The following is a 14309-nucleotide window of genomic DNA, read 5'->3' as shown; positions in this document are numbered from 1 at the left end:
TGAACAGACTCAGGAGAGACAGACACGTTTTCTTAGTGTTTATTCCAATGTCATAAGACAAAAAGGAGTTTAATTTCTACCTTTTCTCATCTCAGATGTTTCCATCTGACCCAAGCTTCTGCCTGGCTGTCATAAAGCTGTGTTTTACCATGTCACACACATAACTCTCCATAAAGAAGAGGGAACAATTGGGGTTAGGAGTGGAGTATGCTCCTAAATGTCCCTGCTTGTTTAAGAGAGGAGCGGGCACGGTGGGTAAGGCTAGCGCGCTTTATCAAGGACCCTCTAAAGAGAGGCACATAAAGACCTGAAGCTTTATGGCCGTGTCTCTTAGTTTCACAAGCACTTTGGGGATTGCTACTGGGCAGAGCGCGCTCCCTAATTCTGTTTAATTCCCTGCATGATGCAGTGCAGCAAGAGCTCAGACACTAAATTGAGACCTGAGCCATCTGACAGCAACTCTGGGTTTTCTGTCCACATTTCAAAAAGATCCCCTCTTTACACCTCCGGTGCTCAACTGGGAATGCACAGGGCTCCAGGAGAATTGAAAGCACCAACGAGTTAAGAAGCTTCTGCTTCCCAAAGCTTTGGGGATTACAGGATTGTGGATGTGTAGTCTATTTCCATCCATGACAGTTAAGTCTCAAGTTCAGGATTACACTTTTAGAAAGGGAACAGGTTGAACTTGAAATCGTCTACACTCTAAGTTCTTTTAATTCTCAGGCTCAGCTAAAGTCAAGGATGCCTCAAAAAATAACCTCAGAAGTAGAAGTGCTAGGTAGTCTATAATCCAGAATCTATCTGTGCAGAAAGGTGAAAAGTTGGAGTAAATGTGATTTTTAGTGGGTTCCTCAGAGCCATCGAGTTTCACAAGATTGCCTTAGTGCCAAAGGGGGTGGAAGTCGGGGGAAAGCCATGGCAGCGGGCAACTGGGTGTTCCACCTGTTATAGCCAGGAAGGCTTGACTTTGAAGACTGGAGTTTTGTGTAAGAATCTGAAAAGAGTTCTATTGCTTTAAGAAATCAACCGTTGGACTAGATCCAGTTTTCCTTCCAGCTCTAATCCTCAGAATGAGTATCTCTACCCCTTTGGGTAGGTGGTTGGAAGTCACTTGTACCTAGTCGCATATGTGGCTGTTTAAATTTTTAATGAATGGATGCCCGGAAGTGTCAAAGAATTGCTTGCTTATACTGTCGCCTATACAGATGGAATCAACTCTGCAGACTTACTTCAAGGCGCCCATGTCCCAGGAGCCTTGCTTACCTAAACAGTTAACGCTGCTACCCAGACATGTTGGCAGTTCACTGGCTCCAAGAAACTCAGGGTTTTTAATGCATATAGAAGTCAGCCTGCTGTTGTCTAATTGTCCCTGCAAGGGTTAACATGGAAGAACAATATGTAAGCTTCAGTGAAAATCTGCACAGACCTTACAGTCAAAACCAAGCCTTCAAAGTAGGCTACAAGTTCCCCTGCAGGGCTCCGAGCGGCACCTTTGCAGGAGCGCTCCAACAGGAATGCCCAGAATATGGAGACGTTTCTGAGTATCAGGCTCAGACACGAACTTCAGCCTGCACAGAGGGACTCACGCTGCCACACTGCTGGGACTAGCAGGGCCAAGTATTCAAATCTCTCCCGCCCCTCCTCAAGGCTGGGGCATGCGGGTGTTATCATCTGCTGGAATTTCTTCAGTCCATTTGTTTGGGCACTTCTGGGGCCGCCAAGGGCATTTATTTTTAGTCGCACTCACTTCTACTGCTTGCCACTTTAATGCCAATCTTTCTAGTCAGAGGCTAAAACTGGTTTTAGGACAAGCAGATTTCCAAGTCAGCAAAGACGTTTTCCTACAGGGAAGGAGTTTAACAAGAGGGTCTAAGGAAGAGGGCCCGAGTGTCAAGCACAGAGGTTGTGTTCTGGCCTTTAAGTCAGCCTGATACTCTGTAAGGACCAGTTTGGGGCCAATTAAAGCTTAAAATTAATTAAAATTAATTAAAAGTTAAATACTTAGGTTAATCCTTCTGATTTACTGAAATAACTAAATCTTACAGTTCAACTGTCAAACAGTTTTTCTATTTACATCAGCTTGAGATGATCTTAGGAATCATGAGTTTTCTTTTTTTCTTTTTTAATTTTTTATTGTTAGCCAAACACTACTCTAAGACTTCAGTCTCCTGATTCATTTAATTCTCAGTCCTAGAGGGTCAGTACTACTATTCCCCTTTTACATATCAGGAAACCTGTTCGGAGAAGGGAAAGTACAGTAACTTGCCCAAGATCGCCCTGAGCAGAACTAAAATTTGAACTTGGGCTGTCTGGCTCCAGATACTGTGCTACTGAGCTTGCATACCAACTAGAGCACCTGACTCAGGACGATTTCCTTCTAGAATATTCTGTTGACTTGTAATTTAACTAGTAGAGCCAGTTTAAATTAATCCAGAATTAGATAGTTTCACTTGTCAAGATGACACTATCCTAACCCAGCCTCATGGTTGAGATAGAACCCTCCCTCCTTTTCCCCATTTTAGTTTTTAAAAAATGCTGCTAGAATTTCCTCAGCGAGTCTTTTCCTAGCAGGACTACAGGGCTTGGTGTTGTGGTCCAGGGCACATTAGTCAAACTGGAGCTAAGGCCCTCCACCTGGCACACTTTGGAAGTTAGTAGTTTTTGTGGGTGGCAAGCTACTAACTTGGTGGTCTTCAGGCTCTAGTTTGCATCAGAATCCCCTGGACGACTTGTTAAAACACAATGCTTGGCCCCTGCCCAGAGATTCTGATTCAGCACTTCTAGGGTGGGGCCCAATTTTGCATTTCTAATGAGCTCCTGTGATGATGTCGACACTGCTGGTCCCTGAAGACACTATGAAACCACTGCACAAAGGTCAGGAGGCTAAGATGCTATCGACAATGGAGGTGACGACTTCATTTTCAGAGATGGAATATATAGTACTCACCCCATAATCCCTCAAGGCCATCACTGGATAGACATCGGGCATAAATGCGAGTCTTACAACAGACATCTTGGCGACAAGCTGAGGTAAAGCCTTTGTGCCCACTGGGTAGGTAAAATTTATCTAGATGCCTTCACAAGCATGCATGGTAAAGAGGTTCTTCTAAAAATCTGTCTTCCCCTCTCCATGTGCCCTATCTTTGATTGGCCCCATCACTTACTCTAAAGCAGTAGTTTAAAAATGAGCCCAGATTCTTCTCCCAGGACACTTTGCCATCAAGCCCCGGTCTTGTCCAAGCCCTTATCTCTCACTTAATCTAAATTTGGCTCCTGTTCTTCTGTTCCCAGGCTGCCCTGATCTCTATCCAAATCAAGATGGTGATTCAAGCAACCTAGAATGGCCCAAAGTGCCAAGGATGGTATCACTTCCAGGCTTCTCATTGGCTCTAGGATTGAGTCTAGGTCCCTGCCTACTTCCCTGACTTTTCCTATTGGTTACCATGCGCCATCTGCCCAGGCTACCCCATGGGCCCCACCACTTCCCCAGGCCTGCGCCCTCACTGTTGCTTGGTTTTGGTTTGCTCATGTTACCCCTGTTCACTTATCCACCAGGAGTAGGCTCAGATGTCATCCCTTGAAGGAGGCCCTCGATTCCTCTCTTGACCAACTAGGTGTGGTCTGGCTGCTTTCCCATAGTCCCCTGTACTGTCACACAGCTGTCACGTATTAAGATGTCCTCACCTGCCTGTTTCCATCTCTAGAAATGGGATCCCCTAAGGCAAGGCTTAGAATTTATCTTTGTAACTTGGGACCAGTTGATTCATATTAGTTCACTAACAAAGTAGGTCTGAACTATAGACTCTCTTTCAAAGCATTCTTCCCAGCTTTTCTGAACTTGAAACCAAGTGTGACCAGTTGTTTCACTAGTTAGAATATCTGGAAAGACTCTAGGTTATGTATGTCTATGAGCATACTTTCACCTCATCTTTGTGGCACTTTTTTGTTTGAAAACTGAATTTTCCCACACTTATCTGTCAGAACGAGCATGTCAGTGTGGGTATGTCAGCCTCATTTCTGTGTGAGAAGAGTAGTTCTGACACAGGGGAATCCTAGCAATGGCTAACTGGTGAAGTTAGAAATTTGATGAATCAGGCCCAGATCTTACTTCTGACATGTTTTAGTGCTCTTGGTAATGTTGACAGCAGTCCATGTTGCCTGAGTCATATCACCTTTGTAAGATCGTCTGCAGCGATGGAATAGTTTCTGGCTTTGTCACATTAGAGTCTAAGTTCATGGTGATATTCAGGAAACTTCATTATTTAGAACCCAGGTGGTACGTGGGGACTCCAGCAATCTTCAGCTGCCTTCAGCTTCTTTTATGATTAAGTCTTGACCACTGGATCTGCTCACTCCTACTTCTATTCCAGGCTGCCCTGGGATCATTAGCCCCCCCCACTAGACTAAACGTCATGAAGAAGGGACCAACTCCCTGGTCACTGTGTCACCATGCCTGGTGCCATATGGTGAGGTGCTCAGTGGATGGAGGTCAAGTGGTTTCAAGCAGATGCATGAAGAAAGTTGGCACCAATTTACCACCTACATAATAAACCTACAGATCAGTTAATAACTCAGACCTTGGGGAGGCTTCTTAGGAAAACTAAAGATCAGAGGCAATCTATAAAATAGGAACCCTATTGACTCATAATATTTGGGGGAAGTATTAAGTCATAACCCACGAAATAACTTGCAAATGTTGTATTTAGGGGAAGTATTAGGTATAACACAGGAACACATGAAGTCACTTGCAAATGTTGTCTATCACCAAGGTTTTATCACCTCCATTGCTTGGCAAATTGCAAGCTCCACCCCATCCCCCACTGCCAACACCATATCTAGACACATAAAGGCTACCAGCCAGCAGGGCCAACCCAGATGACCCAAGTTGGTGGCAAGATGGACCACTCCAGCCAGTGATCCCATCTTACAGCTTTTGCCTCCGAAGTTCTCTCTTAAATACAAAGCCATGAATCCCCTTCCTTGCTCCACCCACTCACATAGCATCTTTAAGATAGAAAATAGGCAAAGGATTAAGCCATTTTTAGCAGAATCTCTGGACTTACTCTCACAGCACCTAGCAGGCATTCTCTTGCTTAATTTAGAGCACCCAAATAACCAGCAGGCCCTAGCTTTCCCAGGAGACTTCACATGAAGGGCAAAGCCTGCTAACTTTAAGGTATCACCTGCCAGCTAATTCAGGTCCTGCGGTCTGGCCAGTGCATCCATCTAGGTGGTATTAATGATGTTTAAAGTTTTTATGGCAAGCCAACAGAAGAGCTCAGCAAAAACACCGGATCAGATTGAAAAAGGCACAGAATGAAATTGGGATGATTTTCACTTACAAAGCCAGATTCTCCTAGCACTAAGTCATACTCCGGCCTTAAGTCCTCCAAAAAGCTATCAGTCCTCAGCTTTCCTAGCCAACAACCTTTTAGCTGGGTGAAAAAACCGTCCCTGGACCACTTACTTCTGCTCAACAGGTACATCTCATCCATCACCTCGGCAAAAGGTATTCTTGGTCTCTTTGTCTGGAAAGGAGTCTCTGTGCTTTGGCCTGAGGACTCTCTTGAGATTAAATACTAAGCAATTTTGAATCTATCAACTAACCATCTGGAGAGCAGCTGCATTAACCCACCACAAGAAGCTCTCCCGAGGCAGGTACATTTATCATAAGCATCATTACAGACCTTATCATAGTCCTTTGAGGCATTTAATTTCTTAGAGGCTAGTGTGTGAAGGTGGTGCTCCAAAAAAAGTCAGTATCCAAAGTAAATTTAATTATGACTTGAAGTCATATAGGTGACTGCCTAAACTTGCTCACTGCTCCCTTTACCGAAAAGGACAATTTTATTCACCTTCTGTGAGAAAGAGGAAGTGTTCAGTATTTAACATCAGTTATCTCTCTTTCTCCGCTGTGCTCCAGGCCTTCTGGTCTTTGGATTAAAGCCGAAGCTATCTGGCTAGGGGCCGTCTGCTCCGTTCACCTCACGGCCACATTCTACTCCAGGCGTTCTTGTTCAGTCTTACCCGTCTGATACTCCTCCTGCAACAAGAGCGCTTGGAACTACTTTTCACCTCCTCTGGAAGTGTAACAAAACGACTCAAGTGGAATCAAATTGATGGTTATCCACTTTTATAAAAGGCAGAAACACTTCCATCAGGTCTTCACCTCTTTTGAGCGTGGAGGCTGCCATAATTAAAATATGGCGTTTGTCCTACTGAGGTCTTAACATTTGGCAGCCTTACTGAACTTGGCCTTTATACACGTTTTAGGTATCAGGGAACTCAAACAATAAGAGAAGAGAAAAAGAAAATGATACAGGGCAGACACATAGCTAAATGCCAGTGGGGTGATTTCGGGAGCAAAGCTGCTCCAGACTTCAAGAAGCTGTCACTGCCAATGAGGGCTTGCCTGGTGACTCTCCTTTAAAGAGTTCCTGTTCACAGGCTCACTCTGTGGCCTAGATGAGGATTACCATCATTGTCACACCTTCCCTCTGTGCTGACTGGATGAGCTGGGTTTATTTTCTCTTGTCCTGTGGTCTCCTATCCCTCCTGGTCTGTTCGTACCACCCTCACCAACCCTCACCAACCCACTCCCCACAATGAGAGAAGTTTCTGTCTAGTCTTTTGCTAGCTGCTAGCCATATCTGAATAGCTCTCATCAAACCTTGCTTCTTTTAGGCTCTGGCCTTAACAAATATAAGGTACCCCAGATCCTAATCTTGATTACTAGCCTGGAGGAAACTACCCTATTGAATTTTAACTTCTCTGGTTAGCATGACTTAAGTTCCTTGCCAGAGTCTTAGGAGCATGCCTGCCCTGGCCTAGAGTGTCTCAGACCAGCACCATGAGTGTGTATGGGGGACGGGTTGGCGGGTGGGGAGACAGGGTAAGTCTAGATGATCAGGGCCAGAAAGTCAGCCCACATGCCCTGGAGCTTTGAACTTCGGACAGGAGCCAGTCTGGGTTGGCTTAGGGTCAACACCTGCCTCAGCCAACCCCAAATTCCCTCCACTTTAGAAGGATGTGCCTCCTTTCCTTGGAAGAATTTAAGTCTTGCACCGTCTTCTACTTTCCACTGTTCATGGCATGTCACGTATTTCATATGTGACCTAGGGGTGCCCAAGGGATCCTCGCTACCTCATGCAAGGTGAACATATGGCTACAACGAACTCATTTCAACAGTTTAGGTGCATTCCTAGCATTCTATAGGATAAAGTTAACCTCCAGGGGGAAGTTATTATACGTTAAATTAAAAGAATATGAAAAGAACATGCAGCAAAAAGGAATCTTTTCTCCCACCTTCCTGGACAGTTACAGTAGTTTCTGGTATAGCTTAGTCTTCTGAAATGTTATGACCAGTATAATGCAAGTCATGGTACTATTCTGAGAAATCGTTTAATAAGTTAGTATTGCTCATCCATTAATGATTAATGTTCCAGTCTGAAAACTCTTGTAGGCAGGGCTTAGCTCTTAGGTTTGTTACACATCAGAGGCCATCTTCACGACACACACGTATTTTTCAAGGAGTCCAGGCCGGGGAAAAGCATTGGAAAGAACAGTCCGTCGGAGCCCGGTCCCGTCTTTTACGTTCGCGTAAAGATAACACTTCTCAGGCTGCTCAATTGCGAGTCCGCGGAGACACGTGACCAACCTAAACGTGCTCGGGCGGCCAGCCAATCGCAGAGGGCAGAAAAGCCCAGCCCCGCTTCACACGCTCGGGACAGTAGGAACCAAAGGGCAGGGGGCACCGGAGGCTGAAGACCCCCAAGTGTTGCTCGAGAGGCTGTCTGACCACACTCTTTAAAGTTCGCTCTCACTTCGGGAGACACGTGACTGCAGGCAGGCGGGCCTCCTGAGCCACCAGGAGCTAGGGACTCTGGAATAGGTATTTAAGACAGGGGCGGCTTTCTGTCCCACTTCCCTAGAGCTGACGAGCAAGCCGCTTGGTGTCATGTCAAGATCACTTCAGAGACCCGCCAGGACTCTGGCCGAATCCTCTTAGAAGGGCTTCCTGTCGCCTGCCCAGGAAAGTTGTGTGGCCCCAAGCGGGAGAGTGGCTGAGGACAAGGCTCCCAGGCCCAGTGCGGCAGACCCTGGGGACTGGACAGTATTCACCACTGCCCTCCTAACAAGCCACAGCCACACACCAGCTCTCCCGGCAATCGTGCTGCTCCCTTTGATCTATTGTTTAGAATGAAGGCTAATTACAGTCACTAGATTAGGACTCAGTTTCTCTCGAGGAAATCTCACCGGGAATGAGGCTGAGCAAACTCGCCCGATTAAGTCTTCGTTCCACTCCCCTCCCCCGTTCAGCTAGAGGGAGACCGGCTTGGGTTGTAAACCCGAGAGGTTTACCAACGCAGCCCGAGGGATGGAAAGAGACGGGAGAAACACCTAGAGGGGAGTCTTATTTCCAACCTCACTCGTCCTCTGACCCGCACTCCAGAACGACGGCTCGGCGCCCGGCGAGTCGCAGTCCGGGTGCACAGGCTGCGCACTTCTCGCGGCCCCGCCGAGCCTACCGGCTGCCGCCCACCGAACGCACGCCGGCTCAACGCCGCGGGGGCCTCCCTGCCCCGGCCCGCGCTCCGCGTCCCCGGAGGCGCCCACCCTCCCTGAAGTCTGAGCAGCGCTCCCGGGGCTGCCGCGCACGTCTCGGCCCGGCCCGGCCCGGCCCTCTGCCTCCTTCCTAACACTCCGCCTGGCAGAAGAGACAGAACCATTGTTCAATGGCTCAGAAGCCCACGCTCCCCAGCCCCTGCCAAGCGAGGTGAAAAACGAGGCAAAGCAGTGGCTTTGAAGGAGGGAGTGTAAGGGGATGAAGACTAGTTCTGGCAAAGCTTTAGGACACCCCAAACCTCGCTGTCCCCCAAGCCCGGCTCCCTGTAGTCGCGGCGCTGTCAGTCAGCTCAGAGGCGCCACCAGGGTGGGGAGGGAAAGGCGGCGGGGAGAGCGAAGAGGCGCCTCCTAGGAGGGGGGTGGGCAAGAGGATCCCCGCGCCACGGGGACCCTAGTACCCTGGCTGGGTCAGGGCAGCCCGCGGAGGGGCGCGTCGTCACTCACCTGCTCCGGTGGCGCCGATTTCCCGGGGCGCCCAGCACAGCGCGAGCAGCAGCCAGAGCGCCCAGCGCGCGGACGTGCCCATGGTGCCCGCCTGGATGGTGCCGCCGCCGCCGCCGCTCGCTCCGCACAACAAGTTACCAGCCCTTCGGAAAGGAGGAAGGAGGTGGGGGCAGGGAGGGAGGAGGGGGGAGGGGAAGGAGGAGGGGAAGGAGTTAGAAGGGGGGAAAGGGAGCGGGGAAGAAGAGGGCCCCCCCTCCCCTACAACTTGCACAATCTCCTCCCCACCAGCCAACCCACCCACCCACCCACCTCCCCGGGCTGCAGCAGCAGTGCAAGCCGAGCCTGCGGGCAGAAAATAATGCAGGCGCTGCAGAGGAGAGGAGGGAAGAGGAGGGGAGGGGAGGGAGAGGGGGTGGGGAGCCGAGAGCAGAGGAGAAGACAGAGAGAGGAGCCGGCCGCGGAGCACCCACACTGGCGGCTGCTGGAGCGCGGGGTAAGGAGCGAGGAGGGGGCAGGAGGGGGAGTGGTCAGCGGGGAGGGGGGAGCGGCGGCTTCAGCCCTCCTTTCCCTCCGCACGCTCCTCTTATAAGCTCGGGGCTGCCAGGTGTCTGCGCCGGGGGTGTGTGAGTGTGTGTGCGAGTGTGAGCGTGCGTGTGTGAGTGGCCGTGGCCGTGGCCGCTGCTGCCACCCGGACTGCTCCTGGGGCCCCGCTGCTCCGCGCGTCCGCCCGAGGCTCACGGGGGCCCGGGGCGGCCGCTGGTTGGCTCGCGCGCCGCCCTCGCCTCCAATCCCCGGTGTTTGCCCTAATTTCCTGATCCAGGGAACCTGCCGCCGCAGCAGCTGTGCGCTCCCTACAGTCATTACTGTACCTCCGGGCAGCCGGCACCAGTAAACGCAGCAGCGGCGGCAGCAGCAGTTAACGCTGATGCAACTATTGCTGCTGTTGCTACCGCCTTCCCACTAACGGGGCTTGCAGCCCGGGGGGACTGGCCGCTTCCAGGGGCAACAAGCATCTCTCTACCACCCTCCCCTGCGCCCCAGAGAGAGGCTGGTACTGTGAGGCTGGTAGGTAGCGTCTTCCTCGGGCCTCCTCTCTCCACCTGAAAGTGATGAAGAGGAGGGGTCTAAACGTTTGGGCTGCTCTGATGTGGGGTTCGGGATGCCTGTCTCAGTCGCACGCTGAGATGCCATTTTGCTAAACATTAAATGTGCCTTTAAGTGAATGTGAGTATGTGTGTGAGAGTGCGCGCGGTTGTGGCTTGTCCTCTATAATAGAACGGGACTAAAATAACCCAGTCTGGGATGAGGAGGAGGGAAATTGCTACCGCAGCTCTGCATTCTCTCATCAACGATTATAGCTAATTGCTAATTGCACAAAATGATAGTTTGAGGGCTTGTAATTAAAAGCTTAACCTTTTCTTGTTTGGGAGGGGAGACCCGTAGGTTTATTCTTCTTGATATACTTTGTAACATTCACTTACAAGGCTTAAGAAAAGAAGAAAGGAAGCAAAAGCAAGACTCCTAGAAAGGATTGATTCTTGTTTTGTCCCTGGCAGTATGTGAGCCTATAATTTGCTTTTTGAGTACTTCACTTTTCTTGCACACTTGCCTCTGGTTGCAGTGCATCATCTGCTGAGGGCTGTTAAGCATCTAACAAGAGTCAGATGGCAGACTGAGCTATTTCACCTTCTTAGATAAAGGGTTTATAAATATATTTTAAAGTTGTTTTTATCTTGAAAGACCCAAACTGCGAATTTCATTAAGACTGTGCTCTGGCGCTATGCCATCGGTGATATAAGTAGTAGTAGTCACTGCCTGGCTGTGTTCTCCTTGTCTTGGTTCTCCTGGGCATTCATCAAGGCCAGCCATGGGATGGGACGTTTATTGGGAATTACTGTATCCAGGAGACAGAGAGGAGAGGAAAATTCTAGGTCAGGATTTACTTAGGTGGGGCCAGAGGATATCCAGATTGTGACTGATAAACATGAAGGGGCTTAGCTCTCTGAACTGGTGGAGTCTTGAACAACAGCTCATTTTGAATGCTGTTTTGCCCACCCTGTGGTTGCACGTGTCATGCAAACTGCAGCAGCCACACACATGTTGCATGTGAAACTGAACTGAAATTTGTTTCATGCATTTAGTAGTGAAGGTAGCATCGAGGTGGTGTTCACCCAACAGGCGTTACAGTGTAAGGGTAAAACAGGTGCACGGCATCTTCAGTGTTCTCGGGGCTGGGAAAGGCCACCTGATCATGCGTTGTGTCTTTTTACAGAAGAGGAAAGGTGGCACAGGGGATGAGTGGAATCAATATGAAGAGGGACAACATTAATAAACAGTCATGTGGCTTGTTTTTAGTATTTTACTCAGATAAATGTATCCTACAAGATAAACACAGATATGGTATAATAGACATTGTTGACAAACATGTATTGTGTTTTCTATCTCTCCATGGGTATAATAAACTGTTAATGAACTTAGCTGTGGCTTTATCTTCAATCCTATAGCTTTTTTGTTGAATCAAAAGGAAGCATAACTTTTGCTCTACTTCTGATTGGCTGTGTAACTTGGGAAAATCAATGTGCCTCTCTGTGCCTGCCTTCTGACCTGTAAACTGAAAACAAAACCAATCCACATAGTATCAAAGTGCTCTGTGGCCTCAAGGACCAGCTCTCTGCAGAGTGTTGATTATTAGAAGAAAAGGCTTATAAGGAGGAATGAATTTGATTAATATGGAAAGTAACAGAATAATTAAAAATATAGATTTATTATGAGTGGAGACTGGCATGGCTGAACTAACTGGTCTCAGAAAGGTTGACACTGCTAGATTCAGAAGCCTTCAGGTAAATGCATGGGCAGTCCCATCCACTCCCACAATCCACCACATCCATTTATTTGTTGAGCAACACACGTTGAGCATCCCTGGGTAGCAGGCCCTGTGCTAGGCAGTGGACATATGGGGATGCTTCCTGGGAAAGGTCAGGATCTGGTGGAGAAGGCAGAGAAGTAGCAATTACAGTACCCTAGGCACAGCACAAAGGATGCTCAAGATGATGCTATAGAGGTGGTACAGGATTTCAGGGAAAGAGTGGCTCATCTGGCTGGGGGACGAGGGTATCAGAAAAGGCTTTCCAGAGCAGTTCTCTCTGAGCTGAAGAGAGTCATCATTTTTACCAAGCAGTCCCAATTCTCCTTACTCTTGGACACATGGTAGGATTGCACTTCCTGCTCCTTTACGGTTGAGTGGGGCTGAAAGAGAAATTTTGTCAATTATTTGTGAGCAGAAGTTACAGGATGCTACTTCCGGCCTGGAGTGTTCAATTACTTGCATGAGGCCCTCTCTTTTTGTCTGCATGATGACAAGAAATGTTTAAGAGGTAGCTGCTGCATCAGCCCGGTTTCTGAGTGACTGGATTGAGTAGTTCTCTGCTGTCTACCTGTCTCTGGCAGTGGTCACATAGCGTAGAGGTCCGCAAATGGCCAGGAGCCTGTTTTGTTTGGTTTTTTTTTGAAGATTTTATTTTTTTCCTTTTTCTCCCCAAAGCCCCCCGGTACACAGTTCTATATTCTTCGTTGTGGGTCCTTCTAGTTGTGACATGTGGGACGCTGCCTCAGCGTGGCTTGATGAGCAGTGCCATGTCCGCGCCCAGGATTCGAACCAACGAAACACTGGGCTGCCTGCAGCAGAGTGCGCGAACTTAACCACTCGGCCACGGGGCCGGCCCCCAGGAGCCTGTTTTTATATGGCCTATGATATGAGTTTACATTTTTTAAAGGGTTACACACACGCACACAAAGATGAAGAATATGCAACAGACACTGTATGTTGCTCACAAAGCCTGAAATATTTACCATCTGGGTCTTTAGAGAAAAAATTGCTGAGCCTTAACATGGAGTAAGAAATAAACCTTTGTTGTCTTCATCTACTGAGCTTTTGTTACCTTAGGAGGACCTCGCATTAACCTGACTGAAACCCTGGTGATACTCGGGAAGGAAGACCGTGGTGAGCAGAAGGAACCATGGCAAAAGAGCATCCGGTATTCAAGCAAATGCAAGGATGGTTCAAGGGTGGGGTCAAGTGAGCTATCGGTGGGCAGAAAGGCGAGGACTGGATTAGGTGGCCATTGGTACGTCCTGCTAACTCCTTGGATGTCATCCTCTAGGCCATGGCAAGGACTTGTGGTGAATTTTTTTAAAAACTTTTTAAGAATTTTGTTAAGTTATGCAATTCACTATGGAGTAATGATAAAATACAGAGTAAGATAAAGTAATTTTTAACAAGCATACTTTCAACACCCAGAGATACTGTTAACATGTTCTATTTCTTTCCTTTTAAAAACGTGTTTAATTAGATCCTCAGGTCACAGAATTGTATTAACTGGTCCAGTTATGGCTTTTTACAATTTATTTACTTATTTGTTAATTTATTTCTGCAAGTTAAAAAGAAGCATCCACGAGCCCAACACCACCTCCAAGGGTTAGAGAATTGACAGTAACATACATGGATCTGGGTGCTGCCCTGTGAGCATGTCCGCTTGTCTTCTTCCCTGGAGGAAACTGCTACTGTAATAGGTTTTAATTAAAGGCCTGATGTTCAGCATGTTTTAGAAAATTCCCTCTGGTATGAGGTGGTTTGAAGGGCAACTTCCTTGGGAAGCAGGTGTAATAAGACTAGAGGAGGAACAGGTAGGAGACTGGGGAGGGACTTTTCTCCCCAGTCCTTTGGATATTTCTCTTAGAACAGCATTTTCCAAATGTGCACAATCTGTACGGAGCCCTGGCAATGTCTGCAGAAAGTGCAGATCCCCAGGTCCCTTCTCTGGGCGTCCTGATTCAGGGGGCCTGGTGTGGAGCCCGAGAAGCTCTAGGTGTAACCTCCTTCCAGGTGATTCTTAGGATTAATTACTCATGATTAAGAAACTTTCTTAGAGAATGTCTTCTTCAGTGCAGTTTTAACTGCCAAGTTGCTTTGCTTTTCTCAAATAGGTTTACATTTATTTGTCCGCTTTCTCCAGAGAGAGTGCGTTGGGGCCCATAGAAATGCTAAGGTTAATGTTGAGCATTTCCTTTCCTTCAAGCCCTGAAAACGAATACATATGGGCAGCAGAAGTAATCTTCCAACCAATTTGCTAGTTTGGTTATTGATGACTGTGTTTTCTCCCCCATAGCCTCGCCATAGGAAGTAAGAAGTGCGATGAACTGTCCCCTTCTAAATTATTTTGATGGTAACTTCCGGGCCTCCA

The 14309-nt window shown here is 48.1% G+C and overlaps 1 protein-coding gene across 4 annotated transcripts in view; it reads right to left on the bottom strand.

The window, feature by feature from the left end:
- VLDLR (very low density lipoprotein receptor) overlaps window positions 1–9203 on the bottom strand; it is a 29060-nt gene extending 19857 nt beyond the window's left edge. For all 4 annotated transcript variants that reach the window (XM_070590095.1, XM_070590096.1, XM_070590098.1 and 1 more), the window contains exon 1: window positions 9070–9203. In XM_070590095.1, the coding sequence (XP_070446196.1) occupies window positions 9070–9151 (82 nt within the window). In that variant the 5' untranslated portion in view covers window positions 9152–9203. The remainder of the gene's footprint in view (window positions 1–9069) is intronic.
- Between the last annotated feature and the right edge of the window lie 5106 nt (window positions 9204–14309).

Source organism: Equus przewalskii, chromosome 22, assembly GCF_037783145.1.
Source record: "Equus przewalskii isolate Varuska chromosome 22, EquPr2, whole genome shotgun sequence".
Lineage (NCBI taxonomy): Eukaryota > Metazoa > Chordata > Mammalia > Perissodactyla > Equidae > Equus > Equus przewalskii.
Note: the sequence above shows the minus strand (reverse complement) of the source record. Positions and strands in the feature narration are given on the sequence as shown.